This window comes from Delphinapterus leucas, chromosome 16, assembly GCF_059928025.1.
Source record: "Delphinapterus leucas isolate spDelLeu-1000000601 "Yukka" chromosome 16, BTC_Dleu_Yukka2, whole genome shotgun sequence".
In the NCBI taxonomy this organism is placed as follows: Eukaryota; Metazoa; Chordata; class Mammalia; order Artiodactyla; family Monodontidae; genus Delphinapterus; species Delphinapterus leucas.
The window spans coordinates 703,246-728,707 of NC_143144.1; the positions used below are offsets into that span (position 1 = coordinate 703,246).

The 25,462-nt window shown below is 41.9% G+C and overlaps 1 protein-coding gene across 1 annotated transcript in view; it reads left to right on the forward strand.

Annotated features, from left to right (window-relative positions):
* The window catches only part of LOC111184024 (formin-2), a 188,742-nt gene that overhangs the window by 111,188 nt on the left and 52,092 nt on the right, over positions 1-25,462 (forward strand). The window contains exons 7-9 of the mRNA XM_089898410.1: positions 21,600-22,833; positions 23,347-23,614; positions 25,151-25,295. Of these exons, the coding sequence (XP_089754536.1) occupies positions 21,600-22,833; positions 23,347-23,614; positions 25,151-25,295 (1,647 nt within the window). The remainder of the gene's footprint in view (positions 1-21,599; positions 22,834-23,346; positions 23,615-25,150; positions 25,296-25,462) is intronic.

Sequence of the window (25,462 nt, forward strand, 5' to 3'; positions counted from 1 at the left end):
TATAATCAAATCTGACACTCTCTGGGTGGGCGACCCACAAACTGGGGAATAATTATATTACAGATGGTTGCCCACAGGAGTGAGAGTTCTGAGCCCCATGTCAGGCCCCCCAGTGTGGGGGTCTGACACTGGGAAGAGGAGCCCCCAGAGCATTTGGCTTTGAAGCCCAGTGGGCTTTGGTTGCAGGAGTTCCATGGGATTGGGGAAAACAGAGATTTCACTCTTATAGGGTGCACACAAAATCTCACGCACACCAGGAACAAGGGCAAAAGCTATAATTTCATAGAAGCCTGGGACAGACCTACCTGCTGGTCTTGGAGGGTCTCCTGGGAAAGCAGGGGTGTCTCTGGCTCACTTTAGGGAGAAGGACACTGGTGGTGGACATGTCAGGGAGCATTCACCTGTGCGAGCTCTCCTGGAGGCTGACATATTGTCATTAAAGCCTGGTCCCACCCAACAGCCTGTAGGTGCCAGTGCTTGGACACCTCTGGCCAAAGAAGAAACGGGGGAGGGACACATCCCCACCCATAGGCAGGCAGGCAGGCTAGAGACACAGCCACCTCTAGACACACCCTAGGCATGACCCTGCCCACCAGAGGGCCAAGACCCAGCTCCACCCACCGGTGGGCAGGCACCAGCCCCTCACACCACGAAGCCTGCACAAGCCTCTAGGCCAGCCTCACCCACCAAGGGGCAGACACCAGAAGCAAGAAAACTATGGTCCTGCAGCCTGTAGATAGAATACGCAACTGCAGGCCAGACACTACCCTGGGACCAGCTGGCCCTTGGCCCTTGGGTGACGAGAAGAGAGTGGACTCCTGGGATGCATAGGGTGTTTCCTACAGAGGGCCACTTCTCCAAGGTCAAGAAATGTAACTGACCTACCACATATGTAAAAATACAAATAGCAATTTAGACACAATGAGGTGACAGAGGAATGCATTTCAGAAGAAGGAACAAGATAAAACCCCAGAAGAAGAAATAAGTGACATGAATATAGGCAATCTTTCTGAGAAAGAGTTCAGGGTAATGATTGTAAAAACGATCAAAGAACTCGGGAGGAGAATGGATGTACAGAGTGAAAATTAAAAGTTTTTTTTTTTTAAACAAAGAATTAGAAAATATAAAAGCAGCAAGGGAAAAGGAACAAGTAACATACAAGGGAATTGTCATAAGGCTATCAGTTGAATTTTCAGAAGAAACTGTGAAGGCCAGGAGTCAGGGGCATGATGTATTTAAAGTGATGAAGGAGAAGAGCCTACAACCAAGAATATTCTACCCATCAAGGTTCTCTTTCAGGTGTTTGATTGAGAGATTAAAAGTATCACAGACAAGCAAGAGCTAAGAGGTCAGCACCACCAAAACATCTTTACAGCAAATATTAAAAGAACTTCTTTAAGTGAGAAAGAAAAGGTGACAACCAGAAGTATGAAAATTATGAAAGGAAAAAGTTCATCAGTAAAGGTAAACATATAGTAAAGATAGGAAGTCATCCACACGAAAAGCTAGTAGGACTATTAGAAGACAAAAGTAGTAAAATCATCCATATCCACAATAAGCAGTTAAGTGTTACACAAAACAATTAAATGTAAAATATATCAAAAACAGTAATCGGGAGGCTAGGAGAGTACAAATGCAGGGTTTGTATTTTTATTTTGTTTACTTATTTTTAAAAATTATTTATTTTTGGCTGTGTTGGGTCTTCGTTGCTACACGCAGGCTTTCTCTAGTTGTGGTGAGTGGGGGCTACTCTTCGTTGAGGTGTGCAGGCTTCTTATTGCAATGGCTTCTCTTGTTGCAGAGCACAGGCCCTAGGCCCATGGGGTTTAGTAGTTGTGGCTCATGGGCTTAGTTGCTCCATGCTATGTGGGATCTTCCCAGACCAGGGGTTGAACCCATGTCCCCTGCATTGGCAGATGGATTGTTAACCACTGCACCACCAGGAAAGCCCCAAATGCAGGGTTTTTATAACATGCTTGAAATTAAGAGATCAATAAACTTATAGCAATCATATATATACATATAAATATATGTATATATAAATATATATATATTTTATATATAAATATATATATATTTGTGTATATGCTGCCAATAAGAGACTCACTTTAGATCTAAGAAGACATAGACTGAAAATGAGGGGATGGAAAAATGTGTTCCATGCAAATGGATTGAAAAGAAAGCCAAGGTAGCAATACTTATATCAGAAAAAATAGGCTTTACAGTAAAGACTGTTAAAAGAGACAAAGAAAGATATTACGTTATGATCAAGGGATCAATCCAAGAAGAAGATATAAGAATTGTAAATATATATGCACCCAACATAGGAGCACCTAAGTACATAATGCAAATATTAACAGACATGAAGGGAGAAATCAACAGTAATACAGTTACTAAGAGAGATGTTTATAGCAATAGAAGTTTATTTCATCAAACAAGAAAAATCTTAGATAAACCACCTAACCTTATACCTAAAGGAGCTAGAAAAAGAAGAACAAACAAAACCCAAATTTAGTTGAAGGAAATAAACCATAAAGATCAGAGCAGAAATAAATGAGAGTAAAAAAAAGAATAGAAAAGATCAGTGAAATGAATAGCTGGTTCTTTGAAACGGTATTTTAAAAATTGACAAAGGTTTGACCACAATCATCAAGAAACAGAGAGAGGGCCCAAATCAATAAAATCCAAAATGAAAAAGGAAAACTTACAACTGACACCTCAGAAATACAGAGGACCATAAGAGACTACTAAAAGCAACTATACACCAATAAAATGGACAACATAAAAGAAATGGACAAATTCTTAGAAAGGTACAATCTGTCAAGTTGGAACTGGGAAGAAATAGAAGATATGAACAGACAAATTACCAAGAATGAAATTGCATCAGTAATTAAAAAACAAAATCAAAAAACCAACTTCCAACAAACAAAAGACCAGATGGCTTCACAGGTGGATTCTACCAAAGATTCACAGAAGAGTTAACACCTAACCTTTTCAAAATAGTCCAAAAAAATTGTAGAGGAAGCAATGCTTCTGAACTCATTCTGTGAGGCCAGCATAACCCTGATACCAAAACCAGACAAAGATATCACAAAAAAAGAACATTACAAGCCAATATCACCGATGAACATGGATGCAAAAGTCCTCCTCAAAATATTAGCAAACTGAATCCAACAATACATCAAAAGGATCATACACCATGATCAAGTGGGATTTATTCCAGGGATGCAAGGATGGTTCAGTGTCCTCAAATCAGTCAATGTGATATATCACAATAACAAATTGAAGAGTAAAACCGTATGATTGTCTCAATAGATGTAGAAAAAGGTTTTGACAATGTTCAACATCCATATATGACTCAAACTCTCCAGAAAGTGGGTATAAAGGAACATACCTCAATAAAATAAAAGCCTTATGTGAGAAACCCACAGCTAACATCATACTGAGTGATGAAAAGCTCAAAGTATTTCCTCTAAGATCAGGGACAAGACAAGAATGCCCACTCTCACCACTTGTTTTTTTTCTTTAACATCTTTATTGGGGTATAATTGCTTTACAATGGTGTGTTAGTTTCTGCTTTATAACAAAGTGAATCAGTTATACATATACATATGTTCCCATATGTCTTCCCTCTTGCGTCTCCCTCCCTCCCACTCTCCCTATCCCACCCCTCCAGGCTGTCACAAAGCACCGAGCTAATATCCCTGTGCCATGTGGCTGCTTCCCTCTAGCTATCTACCTTACTACATTTGTTAGTGTGTATATGTCCATGACTCTCTCTCGCCCTGTCAAAGCTCACCCTTCCCCCTCCCCATATCCTCAAGTCCATTCTCCAGTAGGTCTGTGTCTTTATTCCTGTCTTACCCCTAGGTTCTTCATGACATTTTTTTTTAATTCCATATATATGTGTTAGCATACGGTATTTGTCTTTTTCTTTCTGACTTACTTCACTCTGTATGACAGACTCTAGGTCTATCCATCTCATTACAAATAGCTCAATTTCGTTTCTTTCTAAGGCTGAGTAATATTCCATTGTATATATGTGCCACATCTTCTTTATCCATTCATCCGATGATGGGCACTTAGGTTGTTTCCATCTCTGGGCTATTGTAAATAGAGCTGCAATGAACATTTTGGTACATGACTCTCTTTGAATTTTGGTTTTCTCAGGGTATGTGCCCAGTAGTGGGATTGCTGGGTCATATGGTAATTCTATTTGTAATTTTTTAAGGAACCTCTATACTGTTCTCCATAGTGGCTGAACCAATTCACATTCCCACCAGCAGTGCAAGAGTGTTCCCTTTTCTCCACACCCTCTCCAGCATTTATTGTTTCTAGATTTTTTGATGATGGCCATTCTGACTGGTGTGAGATGATATCTCATTGTACTTTTGATTTGCATTTCTCTAATGATTAATGATGTTGAGCATTCTTTCATGTGTTTGTTGGCATTCTGTATATCTTCTTTGGAGAAATGTCTATTTAGGTCTTCTGCCCATTTTTGGATTGGGTTGTTTGTTTTTTTGTTATTGAGCTGCATGAGCTGCTTGTAGATTTTGGATATTAATCCTTTGTCAGTTGCTTCATTTGCAAATATTTTCTCCCATTCTGAGGGTTGTCTTTTGGTCTTGTTTATGGTTTCCTTTGCTGTGCAAAAGCTTTGAAGTTTCATTAGGTCCCATTTGTTTATTTTTGTTTTTATTTCCATTACTCTAGGAGGTGGGTCAGAAAGGATCTTGCTGTGATTTATGTCATAGAGTGTTCTGCCTATGTTTTCCTCTAGTTTCTGGCCTTACATTTAGGTCTTTAATCCATTTTGAGCTTATTTTTGTGTATGGTGTTAGGGAGTGATCTAATCTCATACTTTTACATGTACCTGTCCAGTTTTCCCAGCACCATTTATTGAAGAGGCTGTCCTTTCTCCACTGTACTTCCCTGCCACCTTTATCAAAGATAAGGTGTCCATCTGTGCGTGGGTTTATCTCTGGGCTTTCTATCCTGTTCCATTGATCTATCTTTCTGTTTTTGTGCCAGTACCATACTGTCTTGATTACTGTAGCTTTGTAGTATAGTCTGAAGTCAGGGAGCCTGATTCCTCCAGCTCCTTTTTTCGTTCTCAAGATTGCTTTGGCTATTCGGGGTCTTTTGTGTTTCCATACAAATAGCGAAATTTTTTGTTCTAGTTCTGTGAAAAATGCCAGTGGTAGTTTGATAGAGATTGCATTGAATCTGTAGATTGCTTTGGGTAGTAGAGTCATTTTCACAATGTTGATTCTTCCCATCCAAGAACATGGTATATCTCTCCATCTATTTGTATCATCTTTAATTTCTTTCATCAGTGTCTTATAATTTTCTGCATACAGGTCTTTTGTCTCCTTAGGTAGGTTTATTCCTAGGTATTTTATTCTTTTTGTTGCAATGGTAAATGGGAGTATTTCCTTGATTTCGCTTTCAGATTTTTCATCATTAGTATATAGGAGTGCCAGAGATTTCTGTTCATTAATTTTGTATCCTGCTACTTTACCAAATTCATTGATTAGCTCTAGTAGTTTTCTGGTGGCATCTTTAGGATTCTCTATGTATAGTATCATGTCATCTGCAAACAGTGACAGCTTTACTTCTTCTTTTCCGATTCGGATTCCTTTTATTTCCTTTTCTTCTCTGATTGCTGTGGCTAAAACTTCCAAAACTATGTTGAATAAGAGTGGTGAGAGTGGGCAACCTTGTCTTGTTCCTGATCTTAGTGGAAATGCTTTCAGTTTTTCACCATTGAGGATGATGTTTGCTGTGGGCTTGTCATATATGGCCTTTATTATGTTGAGGAAAGTTCCCTCTATGCCTACTTTCTGCAGGGTTTTTATCATAAATGGGTGTTGAATTTTGTCAAAAGCTTTCTCTGCATCTATTGAGATGATCATATGGTTTTTCTCCTTCAATTTGTTAATATGGTTTATCACATTGATAGATGTGCGTATATTGAAGAATCCTTGCATTCCTGGAATAAACCCCACTTGATCATGGTGTATGATCCTTTTAATGTGCTGTTGGATTCTGTTTGCTAGTACTTTGTTGAGGATTTTTTCATCTATGTTCATCAGTGATATTGGCCTGTAGTTTTCTTTCTTTGTGACATCCTTGTCTGGCTTTGGTATGAAGGTGATGGTGGCCTCGTAGAAGGAATTTGGGAGTGTTCCTCCCTCTGCTATATTTTGGAAGAGTTTGAGAAGGATAGATGTTAGCTCTTCTCTAAACGTTTCATAGAATTCACCTGTGAAGCCATCTGGTCCTGGGCTTTTGTTTGTTGGAAGATTTTTAATCACAGTGTCAATTTCAGTGCTTGTGATTGGTCTGTTCATATTTTCTATTTCTTCCTGATTCAGTCTTGGCAGGTTGTGCATTTCTAAGAATTTGTCCATTTCTTCCAGATTGTCCATTTTATTGGCATAGAGTTGCTTGTAGTAATCTCTCATGATTTTTTTTTATTTCTGCAGTGTCAGTTGTTACTTCTCCTTTTTCATTTCTAATTCTATTGATTTGAGTCTTCTCCCTTTTTTTCTTGATGAGTCTGGCTAGTGGTTTATCTATTTTGTTTATCTTCTCAAAGAACCAGCTTTTAGTTTTATTGATCTTTGCTATCGTTTCCTTCATTTCTTTTTCATTTATTTCTGATCTGATTTTTATGATTTCTTTCCTTCTGCTAGCTTTGGGGTTTTTTTGTTCTTCTTTCTCTAATTGCTTGAGGTGCAAGGTTAGGTTGTTTATTCTAGATGTTTCCTGTTTCTTAAGGTAGGATTGTATTGCTATAAACTTCCCTCTTAGAAGTGCTTTTGCTGCATCCCATAGTTTTTGAGTCGTTGTGTCTCCATTGTCATTTGTTTCTAGGTATTTTTTGATTTCCTCTTTGATTTCTTCTGTAATCACTTCGTTATTAAGTAGTGTATTGTTTAGCCTCCATGTGTTTGTATTTTTTACAGATCTTTTCCTGCAATTGATATCTAGTCTCATGGCGTTGTGGTCAGAAAAGATACTTGATACAATTTCAATTTTCTTAAATTTACCAAGGCTTGATTTGTGACCCAAGATATGATCTATCCCGGAGAATGTTCCATAAGCACTTGAGAAAAATGTGTATTCTGTTGTTTTTGGATGGAGTGTCCTATAAATATCAATGAAGTCCATCTTGTTTAATGTACCATTTAAAGCTTGTGTTTCCTTATTTATTTTCATTTTGGATGATCTGTCCATGGGTGAAAGTGGGGTGTTAAAGTCCCCTACGATGAATGTGTTACTGTCGATCTCCCCTTTTATGGCTGTTAGTGTTTGCCTTATGTATTGAGGTGCTCCTGTGTTGGGTGCATAAATATTTACAATTGTTATATCTTCTTCTTGGATCGATCCCTTGATCATTATGTAGTGTCCTTCTTTGTCTCTACTAATAGTCTTTATTTTAAAGTCTATTTTGTCTGATATGAGAATTGCTACTCCAGCTTTCTTTTGGTTCTCATTTGCATGGAATATCTTTTTCCATTCCCTTACTTTCAGTCTGTATGTGTCTCTAGGTCTGAAGTGGGTCTCTTGTAGACAGCATATATAAGGGTCTTGTTTTTGTATCCATTCAGCCAATCTGTGTCTTTTGGTGGGAGCATTTAGTCCATTTACATTTAAGGTAATTATCGATATGTATGTTCCTATTCCCATTTTCTAAATTGTTTTGGGTTCGTTATTATAGGTCTTTTCATTCTCTTTTGTTTCTTGCCTAGAGAAGTTCCTTTAGCATTTGTTGTAAAGCTGGTTTGGTGGTGCTGAACTCTCTCAGCTTTTGCTTGTCTGTAAAGGTTTTAATTTCTCCATCAAATCTGAATGAGATCCTTGCTGGGTAGAGTAGTCTTGGTTGCAGGTTTTTCTCCTTCTTCACTTTCAGTATGTCCTGCCACTCCCTCCTGGCTTGTAGGGTTTCTGCTGAGAGATTAGCTGTTAACCTTATGGGGATTCCCTTGTGTGTTATTTGTTGTTTTTCCCTTGCTGCTTTTAATATGCTTTCTTTGTATTTAATTTTTTTCAGTTTGATTAATATGTGTCTTGCCGTATTTCTCCTTGGATTTATCCTGTATGGGACTCTCTGTGCTTCCTGGACTTGATTAACTATTTCCTTTCCCATATTAGGGAAGTTTTCCACTATAATCTCTTCAAATATTTTCTCAGTCCCTTTCTTTTTCTCTTCTTCTTCTGGAACCCCTATAATTCGAATGTTGTTGCGTTTAATGTTGTCCCAGAAGTCTCTGAGACTGTCCTCAGTTCTTTTCATTCTTTTTTCTTTATTCTGCTCTGCAGTAGTTATTTCCACTCTTTTATCTTCCAGGTCACTTATCCGTTCTTCTTCCTCAGTTATTCTGCTATTAATCCCATCTAGAGTACTTTTCATTTCATTTATTGCATTGTTCATCGTTGCTTGTTTCATCTTTATTTCTTCTAGGTCCTTGTTAACTGATTCTTGCATTTTGTCCATTCTATTTCCAAGATTTCGGATCATCCTTACTATCATTATTCTGAATTCTTTTTCAGGTAGACTGCCTATTTCCTCTTCATTTGTTAGGTCTGGTGCATTTTTATCTTGCTCCTTCACCTGCTGTGTGTTTTTCTGTCTTCTCATTTTGCTTATCTTACTGTGTTTGGGGTCTCCGTTTTGCCGGCTGCACGTTCGTAGTTCCTGTTGTTTTTGATGTCTGTCTCCAGTGGCTAAGGTTGTTTCAGTGGGTTGTGTAGGCTTCCTGGTGGAGGGGCTAGTGCCTGTGTTGTGGTGGATGAGGCTGTATCTTGTCTCTCTTGTGGGCAGGTTCACGCCTGGTGGTGTGTTTTGGGGTGTCTGTGGCCTTATTATGATTTTAGGCAGCCTCTCTGCTAACGGGTGGGGTTGAGTTCCTGTTTTGCTAGTTGTTTGGCATAGGTTGTCCAGGACTGTGGCTTGCTGGTCGTTGAGTGAAGCTGGCTGCTGGTGTTAAGATGGAGGTCTCTGGGAGAATTCCGCCGTTTAATATTATGTGGAGCTGGGAGGTCTCTTGTTTATCAGTGTCCTGAAGTTGGCTCTCCTATCTCAGAGGCAGAGACCTGACTCCTGGCTGGAGCACCAAGAGCCTTTCATTCACTCGGCTCAGAATAAAAGGGAGAAAATGTAGAGAGAATTAGTAGAAGTATGAGGAAAGAAAGAAGGAAAGGAGGAAAGGAAGAAAGAAGCAAAGAAGGAAAGAAAGGAGGGAGGGAGGTAGGGAGGAAGGAAGGAAGGAGGGAGGGAGGGAAAGAAGTAAAAACGACAGAAAGAAAGAAGATATTGTAAAAATAAAATGAAGTATAATATAGTTATTGAATTAAAAAATATTTAGAAAAAAAGAAAGTGACGGATAGAACCTTAGGACAAATGTTGGAAGCAAAGCTATACAGAGAAAATCTTACACAGAAGCATACACATACACCCTCACAAAAAGAGGTAAAGGGGGAAAAATCATAAATCTTGCTCTCAGAGACCACCTCCTCAATTTGGGGTGATTCGTTGTCTAAAGGAGGGAAGGAAGGAAGGAAAGAAAGAAAGAAAGAACGAAGGTAAAGTATAATAAAGTTATTACAATTAAAATTAATTATTAAGAAAAAAAATTTTTTTTAAAAAAACCGTGGACGGATAGAGCCCTAGGACAAATGGTGGAAGCAAGACTATACTGACAAGATCTCACACAGAGGCATACACATACACATTCACAAAAAGAGGAAAAGGGAAGAAAATCATAGATATCGCCCCTAAAGTCCACCTCTTCAATTTGGGATCATTCTTTGTCTATTCAGGTATTCCACAGATGCAGGGTATATCAAGTTGGTTGTGGAGCTTTAATCTGCTGCTTCTGAGCCTGCTGGGAGAGATTTCCCTTTCTCTTCTTTGTTCTCACAGCTCACAGGAGCTCAGCTTTGGATTTGGCCCTGCCTCTGCGTGTAGGTCGCTGGAGGGCGTCTGTTTTTTGCTCAGACAGGACGGGGTTAAAGGAGCCGCTGATTTGGGGGCTCCGGCTCACTCAGGCCGGGGGTGGAGGGGGGGAGGGAGGGGCACTGCATGCGGGGCTGGCCTGCGGCGGCAGAGGCCGGTGTGACGTTGCTCCAGCCTGAGGCCCGCCGTGCGTTCTCCCGGGGAAGTTGTCCCTGGATCCCGGGAACCTGGCAGTGGCGGGCTGCACAGGCTCCGCGGAAGAGGGGTGTGGAGAGTGACCTGTGCTCGCACACAGGCCCCTTGGTGGCGGCAGCAGCAGCCTTAGCGTCTCCCGCCCGTCTCTGGGGTCCGCGCTTTTACCCGCGGCTCGCGCCCGTCTCTGGGGTTCGCGCTTTTAGCCGCGGCGCGCGCCCGTCTCTGGGGTTCGCGCTTTCAGCCGCGGCTCGCGCCCGTCTCTGGAGTTCCTTTAAGCAGCGCTCTTAAACCCCTCTACTCGCGCACCAGGAAACAAAGAGGGAAGAAAAAGTCTCTTGCCTCTTCGGCAGTTGCAGACTTTTCCCGGACTCCCTCCCGGCTAGCCGTGGTGCACTAACCCCTTCAGGCTATGTTCAAGCCGCCAACCCCAGTCCTCTCCCTGCGCTCTGTCCGACGAAACCCGAGCCTCAGCTTGCAGCCCTGCCCGCCCCGGCGGGTGAGCAGAGAAGCCTCTCGGGCTGGTGAGTGCCAGTCGGCACTGTTCCTCTGTGCGGGAATCTCCCCGCTTTGCCCTCCGCACCCGTCGCTGTGCACTCCTCTGCGTTCCCGAAGCTCCCCCCTCCGCCTCCCGCAGTCTCCACTTGTGAAGGGGCTTCCTAGTGTGTGGAAACTTTTCCTCCTTCACAGCTCCCTCCCACTGGTGCAGGTGCCGTCCTTATTCTTTTGTCTCTGTTTTTTCTTTTTTTCTTTTGCCCTACCCAGGTATGTGGGGAGTTTCTTGCCTTTTGGGAGGTCTGAGGTCTTCTGCCAGCATTCAATAGGTGTTCTGTAGGAGTTGTTCCACGTGTAGATGTATTTCTGGTGTATCCGTGGGGAGGAAGGCAATCTCCGCGTCTTACTCTTCCGCCATCTTCAAGGTCCCCCTCTCACCACTTTTATTCAACATACTACTGGAAGTCCTAGCCACAGCAATCAGACAATAAAAAGAAATAAAAGGAATCCAGATTGGAAAGGAAGAAGTAAAACTCTCACTGTTTGCAAATGATATGATACCATACATAGAAGATTGTAAAGGCATCACTGGAAAACTACTAGAGCTCATCAATAAATTTGGTAAAGTTGAAGGATATAAAATTAATATAAACAAATCTGTCACCTTTCTATACACCTCAACAAACTATCAGAAAGAGAAACTGAGGAAACAATCCCATTTACCATCAAATTAAAAAGAATAAAATGCCTGGTCTGTACTTGGAAAACTATAAGACACTGGTGAACAAAATTGAGGACGACACAGACAGATGGAAAGATATACTGTGTTCATGAACTGGAAGGATTAATGTTTTTAAAATGACCATAGTACCCAAGGCAATCCACAGATTCAGTGCAATCCCTATCAAAATATCAAGGGTGTTTATCACAGAACTAGAACAAATAATTTAAAAACTTTTATGGAAGCACAAGACTCCAAATAGGCAAAACAATTTTGACAAAGAAGAACAGAACTAGATGAATCAGGCTCCCTGACGTCACACTATACTGCAAAGTTACAGTAATCAAAACAAGATGGTACTCACAATGTTCATTGCAGCTCTATTTACAATAGCCAGGACATGGAAGCAATCTAAGTGTCCATCAACAGAAGAATGGGTAAAGAAGATGTGGCACATATATACAATGGACTATTAGCCATAAAAAGAAATGAAATTGAGTTATTTGTAATGAGGTGGATGGATCTAGAGTCTGTCATACAGAGTGAAGTAAGTCAGAAAAAGAAAAACAGATACCATATGGTAATACATATATATGGATCTAAAAAAAAAAAAAGGTTCTGAAGAATCTAGGGGCAGGACAGGAATAAAGATGCAGACATAGAGAATGGAATTGAGGACACAGGCGGGGGAAGGATAAGCTGGGACGAAGTGAGAGAGTGGCATGGACTTATATATACTACCAAATGTAAAATAGATAGCTAATAGGAAGCAGCCACATAGCACAGGGAGATCAGCTTGGTGGTCTGTCACCACCTAGAGGGGTGGGATAGGAGGGTGGGAGAGAGATGCAAGAGGGAGGAGATATGGGGATATATGCATATGTATAGCTGATTCACTTTGTTATAAAGCAGAAACTAAGACACCATTGTAAAGCAAATATACTCCACTAAAGATGTTATAAAAACCCAAAAACAAACAAAACAAAGCAATATGGTACTGATACAAAAACAGACACACAGATCCATGGAACAGATTAGAGAGTCCAGAAATAAACCTGAGCTTATATTGTCAAATTCATCTACAGCAAAGGAGGCAAGAGTATACAGTGGAGAAGACAGTTTCTTCAATAAGTGGTGCTGGCAAAACTGGACGGCTACATTTAAAAGAATGAAATTAGAATACTCTCTAACACCATACACAAAAATAAACTCAAAATGGATTAAAGGCCAAAATATCAATGTAACACCAGAAACCATAAAACTCCTACAAGAAAAGATAGGCAGAACACTCTTTGACACAAATGATAGCAATAGTTTTATGGATCTGTCTCCTAAAACAAAAGAAATAAAAACCAACATAAATAGATGAGAGCTAATTAATCTGAAAAGCTTTTGCATGGCAAAGGAAGCCATCAACAAAATGAAAAGACAACCTACTGAATGGGAGAAAATATTTGCAAATTATGTGACTGATAAGGGGCTAATATACAGCATACATAAATAGCTCATACAACTCAACATCAAAAAACAAAAACCCTGGCATTTCCCTGGTGGTCTAGTGACTAAGACTCTATGCTCACAGTGCAGGGGGCCCAGGATTGATCCCTAGTCAGGGAACTAGATCCCACATGTATGCTGCAACTAAAGATCCCACATGCCACAATGAAGGTCCTGCATGCTGCAACTAAAACCCGGTGCAGCCTAAATAAATAAATAAATATTAAAAACAAAAACCCCAATTTAAAAATAGGCAAAAGACCTGAATAAGCTTTTTCCCAAAGATGACCTACAGATGGCCAACAGGCACATGAAAATATACTCAACGTCATTAGTCGTCAGAGAAATGAAAATCAAAACCACAATGAGATATCACCTCACACCTGTCAGAATGGCTGTCATCAAAAAGAACACAATGACAGAATATGTATATGTGTATATAACTGAGTCACTTTGCTGTGCAGAAGAAATTAACACGTTGTAAATCAAGTATACTTCAATAAAATTTTTAAAAAAATAATAAAAAAAGAAAATTAAGAAAAAGAAGGAACACAATAACAAATGTTGGTGAGAATGTGGAGAAAACAGGCCCCACATACACTGTTGGTGGGAAGGTAAATTGGTGCAGACACTATGGAAAACAGTATGGAGGTTTCTCAAAAAAAATAAAACCTACCATGTGACCCAGCAATTTCACTCCTGGGTATTTATCTGAAGAAAAAAAAAAAAAAAGAAAACACTAATTCAAAAAGATACATGCAGCCCAGTGTTCATAGCAACATTATTTATAATTGCCAAGATATGGAAACAACCTAAGTTTCCATCAAGAGATGAATGGATAAAGAAAATGTGGTACATTTATACAATGGAATATTACTCAGCTATAAAATAAAATGAAATTCTGGAAAAACCAAAACGAACTTTTGGGCCAATCCAGTAGTTTGTGTCATCTTTGTATTAACCTCTTAATTATTCCTCTATGGTAGATGAAGAGGGGAAGGTAGTAGGTGTCCATGCTGTGGATGGTGACTCCTCATGTTGGCCTCTCTTGGGGTCATCTGTGAAAAGCCCTGGGCGCTCTGGAGAAGCAGTTCTGAGCACGGAGACCCTGCCCCTCCCCTCTCATTCCAGCCTTAAGGGAGCAGTTGAGCCTGTGTGAGCAGGTGTGTAATCCTAAGCTTTAGTCAGCTGGAGTCTGTCCCCCTTCTCTCCTACCTCCTGTCCCTGCTTTTCTCCTTTTTCTCTACCCATTCCTCTCTCTTGTCTTTTCTTCTTACTCGTCTGTTATTGGTAATCAGTTTACCCAGAGGGCTTCCTCCTTTTCTATAACCAAAATACTTTTTCCTGAAAGTGTCCCCTTGGGAGAGGAAGACACTGTGTGGGTGTGAGGGTGACCCACACGGGGGCACAGTTGCTCTCAGCCATCTTCATAAATTGTGGTGACAAAAGGCATCCCTTTCTGAAATGCCTTGGATAAAATATTTGAATTGTAGTAATGTGATGTAAGTTGTATACATGCACTTAAGGTATATGAATATGCCCATATGGATATCAGAAATATTTTCCATTATCTTATTGGAGACCCTTTTAGAGATTATCTTTTTTAAAAAAATTATTATTAACATATTAGGAAGTGCCTTTGTCATTGAACCAATATCAATACATTATTATTACCTAAGGTCCATACTTGATTCAGATTCCCTTAGTTTTTTTTTTCTTTTTTTTATAATAATAGCTAACATTTATTGGGTGTTCATAATACACTACCCACTGTGCTAAGTAACTTATAGGCTTTATCTCATTCCTCACAACCATCAGAGATAAGGCACCATTATTATCTCCACTTCAAGGAAGGGAGATTTAATATTGGAAGGTTATGGAATTCCTTTTTATTTTTTTAAACAGCAGCTTCTTATTAGTCATCAATTTTATACACATCAGTGTATACATGTCAACCCCAAGCGCCCAATTCATCACACCCCCACTCCCACCCTCCCCACAGCTTTCCCCCCTTGGTGTCCATACGTTTGTTCTCTACATTTGTGTCTCAATTTCTGCCCTGAAAACTGGTTCATCTGTATCATTTTTCTAGGTTCCATATATATGTGTTAATATACGATATTTGTTTTTCTCGTTCTGACTTACTTCACTCTGTATGACAGTCTCTAGATCCATCCACATCTCAACAAATGACCCAATTTCGTTCCTTTTTATGGCTGAGTAATATTCCATTGTATATATGTACCACATCTTCTTTATCCATTCATCTGTCAATGGGCATTTAGGTTGCTTCCATGACCTGGCTATTGGAAATAGTGCTGCAGTGAACATTGGGGTGCATGTGTCTTTTTGAATTGTGGTTTTCTCTGGGTATATGCCCAGTAGTGGGATTGCTGGATCATATGGTAATTCTATTTTTAGTCTTTTAAGGAACCTCCATACTGTTCTCCATAGTGGCTGTATCAGTTTACATTCCCACCAACAAAGCAAGAGGACTCACTTTTCTCCACATTTGTTGTTTGTAGATTTTCTGATGAAGCCCATTCTAACTGGTGTGAGGTGATACCTCATTGTAGTTTTGATTTACATTTCTCTAATAGTGATGTTGAGCAGCTTTTCATGTGCTTCTTGGCTATCTGTGTGTCTTCTTTGGAGAAATATCTATTTAGGTCTTCTGCCCATTTTTGGATTGGGTTGCTTGTTTTTTTTTTAAATTGACCTGCATGAGCTGTTTATATATTTTAGAGATTAATCCTTTGTCCGATGATTCGTTTGCAAATATTTTCTCCCATTCTGAGGGTTGTCTTTTTGTCTTCTTTATGGTTTCCTTTGCTGTCCAAAAGCTTTTAAGTTTCATTAGGTCCCATTTGTTTATTTTGGGTTTTATTTCCATTAGTCTAGGAGGTGGATCAAAAAAGATGTTGCTGTGATTTATGTCAAAGAGTTTTATAATGTCTGGTCTTGCATTTAGGTCTCTAATGCATTTTGAGTTTATATTTGTGTATGGTATTAGGGAGTGTTCTAATTTCATTCTTTTACATGTAGCTGTCCAGTTTTCCCAGCACCACTTATTGAAGAGACTGTCTTTTCTCCATTGTATATCCTTGCCTCCTTTGTCATAGATTAGTTGACCATAGGTGCGTGGGTTTACCTCTGGGCTTTCTATCTTGTTCCATTCATCTGTGTTGCTGTTTTTGTTTCAGTACCATATTGTCTTGATTACTGTAGCTTTGTAGTATAGTCTGAAGTCAGGGAATCTGATTCCTCCAGCTCCGTTTTTTTCCCTCAAGACTGCTTTGACTAGTCGAGGTCTTTTGTGTCTCCATGCAAATTTGAAGATTCTTTGTTCTAGTTCTGTAAAAATTGCCATTGGTAATTTGATGGGGATTGCATTGAATCTGTAGATTGCTTTGGGTAGTATAGTCATTTTCACAATATTGATTCTTCCAATCCAAGAGCATGGTATATCTCTCCATGTGCTGGTATCATCTTTAATTTCATCAGTGTGTTATGCTTTTCTGCATACAGGTCTTTTGTCTCCCTAGGTAGGTTTATTCCTAGGTATTTTATTCTTTTTGTTGCAATGGTAAATGGGAGTGTTTCCCTTTCAGTTTTTTCATCATTAGTGTATAGGAATGCAAGAGATTTCTGTGCATTAATTTTGTATCCTGCAACTTTACCAAATTCATTGATTAGGTCTAGTAGTTTTCTGGTGGCATCTTTAGGATTCTCTATGTATAGTATCATGTCATCTGTAAACAGTGACAGTTTTACTTCTTCTTTTCCAATTTGTATTCCTTTTATTTCTTTCCCTTCTCTGATTTCCGAGGCTAGGACTTCCAAAACTATGTTGAATAACAGTGGTTAGAGTGGACATCCTTGTCTTGTTCCTGAACTTAGAGGAAATGCTTTCAGTTTTTCATCATTGAGAATGTTTGCTGTGGGTTTGTCCTATATGGGCTTTATAATGTTGAGGTTGGTTCCCTCTATGCCCACTTTCTGGAGACTTTTTATCATAAATCAGTGTTGATTTTTGTCAAAAGCGTTTCCTGCATCTACTGAGATGATCATATGGTTTTTATTCTTCAGTTTGTTAATATGGTGTATCACATTGATTGCTTTGCATATATTGAAGAATCCTTGCATCCCTGGGATAAATCCCACTTGGTCATGGTGTTTGATCCTTTTCATGTGTTGTTGGATTCCGTGTGGTAGTATTTTGTTCAGGATTTTTGCATCTATATTCATCAGTGATATTGGTCTGTAATTTTCTTTTTTTGTAGTATGTTTGTCTGGTTTTGGTATCATGCTGATGGTGGCCTCATAGAATGCGTTTGGGAGTGTCGTTCCTGCGCAATTTTTTGGTAGAGTTTGAGAAGTATGGCTATTAGCTCTTCTGTAAATGTTTGATAGAATTCACCCTTGAAGCCATGTGGTCCTGGACTTCTGTTTTTTGGAAGATTTTTAATCAGAGTTTCAATTTCATTACGTGTGATTGGTCTGTTCATATTTTTTATTTCTTCCTGGTTCAGTCTTGGAAGGTTATACCTGTCTCAGAATTTGTCCATTTCTTCCAAGTTGTCCATTTTATTGGCATAGAATTGCTTGTAGTAGTCTCTTAGGATGCTTTGTATTTCTGTGGTGTCTGTTTTAAGTTCCCCTTTTTCATTCTAATTTTATTGATTTGAGTCCTCTCCCTCTTGATGAGGCTGGTTAAAGGTTTATCAACTTTGTTTATCTTCTCAAAGAACCAACTTTTAGTTTTATTGATCTTTGCTATTGTTTCCTTTCTTCTTATTTCATTTATTTCTGCTCTGATCTTTATGATTTCTTTCGTTCTGCTAACTTTGGGTTTTGTTTGTTCTTCTTTCTCTAGTTCCTTTAGGTGTAAGGTTAAATTATTTATTTTAGATTTTTCTTGTTTCTTGAGGTAGGCTTGTATAGCTATAAACTTCCTTCTTAGAACTGCTTTTGCTGCATCCCATAGATTTTGGGTCGCCATGTTTTCATTGTCGTTTGTCTCTAGGTATCTTTTGACTTCCTCTTTGTTTTCTTCAGTGATCTCTTGGTTATTTAGTAATGTATTGTTTAGCTTCCATGTGTTTGTGCTTTTTATGTTTTTTCCCCTGAAATTCATTTCTAATCTCATAGCGTTGTGGTCAGAGAAGATGCTTGATATGATTTCAATTTTCTTAAATTTACTGAGGCTTGATTTGTGACCCAAGATGTGATCTGTCCTGGAGAATGTCCCATGAGCACTTGAGAAGAAAGTGTAATGGGCTGTTTTTTGATGGAATATCCTATGAATATCAAATAAATCTATCTGGTCTATTGTGTCATTTAAAGCTTCTCTTTCCTTATTTATTTTCATTTTGGATGATCTGTCCATTGTTGTAAGTGAGGTGTTAATGTTCCCCAGTATTATTGTTTTACTGTCGATTTCCTCTTTTACAGCTGTTAGCATTTGCCTTATGTATTGAGGTGCTCCTATGTTAGGTGCATGTATATTTATAATTCTTATATCTCCTTTTTGGATTGATCCCTTTGATCATTATGTAGTGTCCTTCCTTTTCTCTTGTAATTTTTTTTTTTGTTTTTGTGGTACATGGGCCTCTCACTGTTGTGGCCTCTCCCATTGCAGAGCACAGGCTCCGGATGTGCAGGCTCAGAGGGCATGGCTCATGGGCCCAGCCGCACTGTGGCATGTGGGATCCGCCCGGACCGGGGCATGAACCCCTATCCCCTGCATCGGCAGGTGGACTCTCAACCACTGCATCACCACAGAAGCCCCCAACATTCTTTATTTTAAAGTCTGTTTTATCTGATATGAGTATTCCTACTCCAGCTTTCTTTTGATTTCCATTTGCATGGAATATCTTTTTCCATCCCCTCACTTTCAGGCTGTAAGTGTCCCTAGGTCTGAAGTGGGCCTCTTGTAGACAGCATATATATGGGTCTTTTTTTTGTATCCATTCCGCAAGCCTGTGTCTTTTGGTTGGAGCATTTAATCCATTCACATTTAAGGTAATTATCGATATGTATGTTTGTATGACCATTTCCTTAATTGTTTTGTGTTTGTTTTTGTAGGCCCTTTGCTTCTCTTGTGTTTCTCACTTAGAGAAGTTCCTTTAGCATTTGTTGTAGAGCTGGTTTGGTGGTGGTGAATTCTCTTAGCTTTTGCTTGGCTGTAAAGCTTTTGATTTCTCCATCGAATCTGAATGAGGTCCTTGCTGGGTAGCATAATCTTGGTTGTAGGTTCTTCCCTTTCATCACTTTAAGTATATCATACCACTCCTATCTGGCTTGTAGAGTTTCTGCTGAGAAATCAGCTGTTAACCTTATGGGAGTTCCTTTATATATTATTTTTTGTTTTTCCCTTTCTGCTTTCAATAATTTTTAAAAAATTTATTTATTTTTGACTGCGTTGGGTCTTCATTGCTGCACGTGGGCTTCCTCTAGTTGCAGTGAGCTGGGGCTACTCTCCGTTGTGGTGCGCGGGCTTCCCATTGTGCTGGCTTCTTTTGTTGCAGAGCACAGGCTCTAGGCACGTGGGCTCAGTAGTTGTGGCTCGTGGGCTCTAGAGCGCAAGCTCAGTAGTTGTGGCGCATGGGCTTAGTTGCTCCGCGGCATGTGGGATCTTCTCGGACCAGGGCTCGAACCCGTGTCCCTTGCATTGGCGGGCGGATTCTTAACCACTGTGCCACCAGGGAAGCCCAATAATTTTTCTTTGTCTTTAATTTTTGCCAATTTGATTACTATGTGTCTCGGCATGTTTCTCCTTGGGTTTACACTGTATGGGACTCGCTTCACCTCCTGGACTTGGGTGGCTATTTCCTTACCCATGTTAGGGAAGTTTACGATTGTAATCTCTTCAAATATTTTCTCGGGTCCTTTCTCTCTCTCTTCTCCTTCTGGGACCCCTGTAATGCGAATGTTTTTGTGTTTAATGTTGTCCCAGAGTTCTGTTAGGCTGTCTTCATTTCTTTTCATTCTTTTTCTCTATTCTGTTCCGCAGCAGTGAATTCCACCATTCTGTCTTCCAGGTTACTTATCTGTTCTTCTACCTCAGTTATTCTGCTATTGATTCCTTCTAGTGTATTTCCTTTCAGTTAATGTATTGTTTTTCTCTGTTTGTTTGTTCTTTAATTCTTCTAGGTCTTTGTTAAACATTTCTTGCATCTTCTCGATCTTTGCCTCCATTCTTTTTCCTACATCCTGGAGCATCTTCACTATCATTATTTTGAATTCTTTTTCTGGAAGGTTTCCTATCTGCACTTCATTTAGTTGTATTTCGGGGGTTTTATCTTGTTCCTTCATCTGGTACATAGTCCTCTGCCTTTTCATCTTGTCTCCCTTTCTGTGAATGTGGTTTTTGTTCCACAGGCTGCAGGATTGTAGTTCTTCTTGCTTCTGCTGTCTGTTCTCTCGTGGATGAGGCTCTCTAAGGGGCTTGTGCAGGTTTCCTGATGGGAGGGACTGGTGGTGGGTTGAGATGGGTGTTGCTGTGGTGGGCAGAGCTCAGTAAAACTTTAATCCACTTGTATGCTGATGGGTGGGGCTGGGTTCCCTCCCTGTTGGTTGTTTGGCCTGAGGCAACCCAACATTGGAACCTACCTGGGCTCTTTCTTGGGGCTAATGGCAGACTGGGAGGGCTCACGCCAAGGAGTACTTCCCAGAACTTCTGCTGCCAGTGTCCCCATCCCCACGTTAAGCCACAGCCACCACCCGTCTCCACAGGAGATCCTCCAACACCAGCAGGTAGGTCTGGTTCAGTCTTCTCTGGGGTCACTGCTCCTTCCCCTGGGTTCTGAAGCACACAGTACTTCGTGTGTGCCCTCCAAGAGTGGAGTCTCTGTTTCCCCCAGTTCTGTCAAAGTCCTGCAATCAAATCCCAGAAGCCTTCAAAGTCTGATTCTCTAGGAATTCCTCCTCCCGTTGCCGGACCCCCAGCTTGGGAAGCCTGATGTGGGGCTCAGAATCTTCATTCCAGTGGGTGGACTTCTGTGGTATAAGTGTTCTCCAGTCTGTGAGTCACCCACCCAGTAGTTATGGGATTTGATTTTTTTGCGATTGCAACCCTCCTACGATCTCATTGCGGCTTCTCCTTTGTCTTTGCATGTGGGGTATCTTTTTTGGTGAGTTCCAGTGTCTTCTTGTCAATGATTTTCCAGCAGCTAGTTGTGATTCTGGTGTTCTCACAAGGGGGAATGAAAGCCTGTCCTTCTTCTCCGCCATCTTGGTTCAGGCTCCCAAGCTCACAATCCCTGCTCACATATTGTAGCTTTCTCTGGGACACTTCTCCACCTCTTAGAGATTACCTTTTAAAGGTTGTGATTAACTGTAAAACTCAGGATTTAAAATGTCTTTAGGGAACGTCCTAGTAGCAGATGTTACTGGGCAGGAAGAGAGTAGCCTATGGTGGCATTATGTGGGTCTGTCACTCAGTCTCTTCTTCCCTCTTCTCAGCGGTCTGTCGGTCTTCCATGATTTCATTCGAAGATTAGACAGAGGCCTTCGGACTTCGTGGTCACGCGTGTAAACTAATTTGAAATCCGAGGATGGAAAAGCAGGGACCAGTGGAAGTAGTAATAGTGTCTTTCCATGGAGGGAGTGTTTAGAAGTATTATAACAAACAAATACATTTTGCTTAATTTTGTAAGACCAGTTTTTGGTATTTTGAGTATTCCTTATTTTATATTTAACTGTGATGTCTCTGTTGCCCCTCAGGAAGTTTGTGACATGAAATCTGAGGGTCAGGCCACTGTCATTCAGCAGCTGGAGCAGACCATTGAGGATCTGAGGACCAAAATAGCTGAGCTAGAGAAGCAGTACCCGGCCGCAGACCTGGAGGCGGCCACCTCTGGAGACACGTGTCTGCGAGCTCTCAGTTTGGGAGAAAAGGAAGTAGGGCATCAAAGGATTTTACAGGCAAAGTCCATCCAGACGTCCCCGACAGAGGAGGGTGGGACACTGACACATCCTCTCATGGGTGCCCTGCCTGAGGCCACGAGTGGAGACTCAGCCGGGCTGTCCTCACCTCCCGGACCTCAGAACAAGTTCTGCGCAGAGATTTCTTTGGTTGTGTCTCCAAGGCGAATATCAGTTCAGCTCGATGCACATCCATCCCTCCAGGCTCCACCACCCACGTCACCGCCCTGGTCTGACGGTCAAGGACAGGCGAGCTCACAGCCTTCCCATCCTTATTTTCACACGGAGTTTGAAACCAGCAACGAGCACTCTGCTTTCCCCTCCTCTGAAAACAGCCATGACATTCCTACTGCACTGCCTCTGTCTCCCAAGTTCTCCCACCAGATGCCTGGTCTGGGCACCGTGGCTCCTCCACGGACCCCACCCCATGTCGTGCCTGAGCCTGCACTTCCCAGCCCACCGTGCCCCTCACCTCCTCCTCCGCCTGGTCCAGAGATGCTGCCACCCCCTCCCCTACCTTTGCCTGGTGAGGGAATTCCTTCCGCCCCCCCTCTTCCCACAGTGGGAATTCCTCCTGCCCCTCCTCTTCCCGGGGTGGGAATTCCTCCTGCCACCCCTCTTCCCGGGGTGGGAATTCCTCCCGCCCCACCTCTTCCCATGGTGGGAATTCCTCCCGCCCCCCCTCTTCCCACGGTGGGAATTCCTCCCGCCCCCCCTCTTCCCGGTGTGGGAATTCCTCCCGCCCCCCCTCTTCCCGGTGTGGGAATTCCTCCCGCCCCCCCTCTTTCCGGTGTGGGAATTCCTCCCGCCCCCCCTCTTCCCAGGGTGGGAATTCCTCCCGCCCCACCTCTTCCCGGGGTGGGAATTCCTCCCGCCCCCCCTCTTCCTGGTGTGGGAATTCCTCCCGCCCCCCCTCTTCCCGGTGTGGGAATTCCTCCCGCCCCCCCTCTTCCTGGTGTGGGAATTCCTCCCGCCTCCTCTCTTCCCAGTGAAGGAATTCCTCCCGCCCCCCCTCTTCCCGGTGTGGGAATTCCTCCTGTCCCCTCTCTTCCCACAGTGGGAATTCCTCCCACCCCCCCTCTTCCCAGTGTGGGAATTCCTCCCGCCCCCCCTCTTCCCGGTGTGGGAATTCCTCCCGCCCCCCCTCTTCCCGGTGTGGGAATTCCTCCTGCCTCCTCTCTTCCCAGTGAAGGAATTCCTCCCGCCCCCCCTCTTCCCGGTGTGGGAATTCCTCCCGCCCCCCCTCTTCCCAGTGAAGGAATTCCTCCGGCCCCCTCTCTTCCTGGTGTGGGAATTCCTCCCGCCCCCCCTCTTCCCGGTGTGGGAATTCCTCCCGCCCCCCCTCTTCCCAGTGTGGGAATTCCTCCAGCCCCCCCTCTTCCTGGGGTGGGAATTCCTCCAGCACCCCCTCTTCCCAGTGAAGGAATTCCTCCCGCCCCCCCTCTTCCCAGAGTGGGAATTCCTCCTGTGCCCCCTCTTCCCAGTGAAGGAATTCCTCCTGCCCCCCGTCCTCCTTTGCCAGGTGTGAGGGTTCCGCCTCCTCTAGCCCCTCCCCCTCCTCCCCCTCCTGGAACAGGTTTCCCCCCACCGCCCCCACCCCCTCTGCTTCCTGGATCCGGCCTTGCTCTCCCACCACAAGCTGGGAGTAGCACTTCACCAACACTGCAGGCGTGTGGATTTCTTCCTCCACCGTTGCCAGCTGGCTTGTTTGGGTTCGGGTTGAACCAGGACAAAGGCAGCAGGAAGCAGCCAATAGAACCTTGTCGGCCGATGAAGCCTCTGTATTGGACGAGAATTCAACTGCACAGTAAAAGGTAACGTGAACAGGGGCTCATCTTTGCTTAATATTGTCAATACGAGGGAAGCATTTTCCTTTAAAACTCTGGAGAAAAATGAGTAAAAATAAAATAAATAAAAGTAAAACTTGCCTGTAGATGATTACATCAATATTTAGTGAAACAATTTTAGACTTTTTTCCAGAAGTATCAAAGGGATAAAACAAATGATATGAATCAATATACACATTTCTGTCTATATAGTTTTTGATTGACTTTTATAGATAGAGGGATATATTTTTCTTAGCATACATGCTCTGTTTCCTCATTGCAGAACCTCACTCTGATAAATAGCTCATAAAAGTAAATCAAATCCATAGACAGACTGACTCTTGAGGATGTTTTCTTCATCCTTTTGAAGGCATGGTCTTGTTTTACTATTCAGAAATGTGCTACACAAAAATACACACATCCACACCCCATGTGTGAAATGACTTAGTTCTGAGCATTTCATGGCACTTCTGTAGATGATATGCAACACTGTGAGGTCATAAAATCACAAACTTATATGATTTTTTATAAAATATATGATATTTGTAAAAGAATGCCTCCCAGCAGGTATGCTGCTGGTGTATTACTTATCCATGGATGGTCCATAACCTGGTTCCCCGACCCCTGGGACGGTACTGGGACATGGCTGTGGAATGCGCCAGTGGGAGAAAAAACATGCCCTTTAAATTTCACTGGACTTCCTTGTCCCAAGTTCTCGTGACTCTTTGAATTTGTGTGTGTGTGTGTGTGTGTGTGTGTGTGTGTGTGTGTATGTGATGTGGCACAGATTTAGAATAGGGTATTTACCAGGCTTATTTTCATTTCTTATATTAATTTTCTCTTCACTGAATCATAGTGGGAGAGGAACCTATCTATTTTGACTACTTCTGACTTTGCAGCTCATTCTCTGAGTAATTTGCTGGGTCACTTCTATGTGCCGAGACATCATTTCCAAATGTGCCCCAAACTCATTTTATCCATATGCAGTATATGAAGTTCTTTTCATCTTGCTTTTTTTGAATGGATCTCCCCTTTTTAGGTGGCACTACATGACTCCACAGTCACTGAAGAGTCAGGTGACATGCAGTGATGGGCAGCGGTGGGGAGACGAAGGTGCCTCCGGGCATGAAGTGATTTATTTTCAACCCACAATAACCCAAGCTGATGGGTCAGGTTGAGTTTGTGAGATATCAGACATTTCCTGCCTTGAGAGCCGTACAGAGAGGGGCTCTCCTTTTATGTTTTTATATGGCGACTTGATGACTGAGAATTCCTGGAAATGATTCTTTCCAGGCAAATGTCTCATTCTGTATTGATGCTGTTTCTCATCACGTTGATTAAGCAAATGGTGATTGTACAGAAAAGAGCAGCTTCCCCCCGATCTCCCTCCGTCCTCTGCTGCCTGCCGTCCTATCCCTGCTCCTCTGATGCCTCTGTCCTCTCTGTCCCCATGTGTCCCTGCTCACTGTAATATCCTGCAGTTTGGTTTGATGGCTCTCTCATGGGTCTTTTGCTTAACTTTAGAGACTCCAGTGCTTCACTTATTTGGGAAAAAATTGAAGAGCCATCCATAGATTGTCATGAATTTGAGGAATTATTTTCTAAAACTACTGTAAAGGAAAGGAAGAAACCCATTTCTGACACCATCACAAAGACCAAGGCTAAACAAGTGAGTACTCATGTGTTTTCTGAAGTTGGACAGTGTTTTGGGCATAAGTGTGAACTTTCATTAGAGAAAAACATTCACATTGTTTTCTGGGCTGTGTACCCTCCACAGTCTGTAAGCAGGTAGCAGAGGTTAGCATTTTAGAACATGAAGTTAAGTAAGACTTTCCC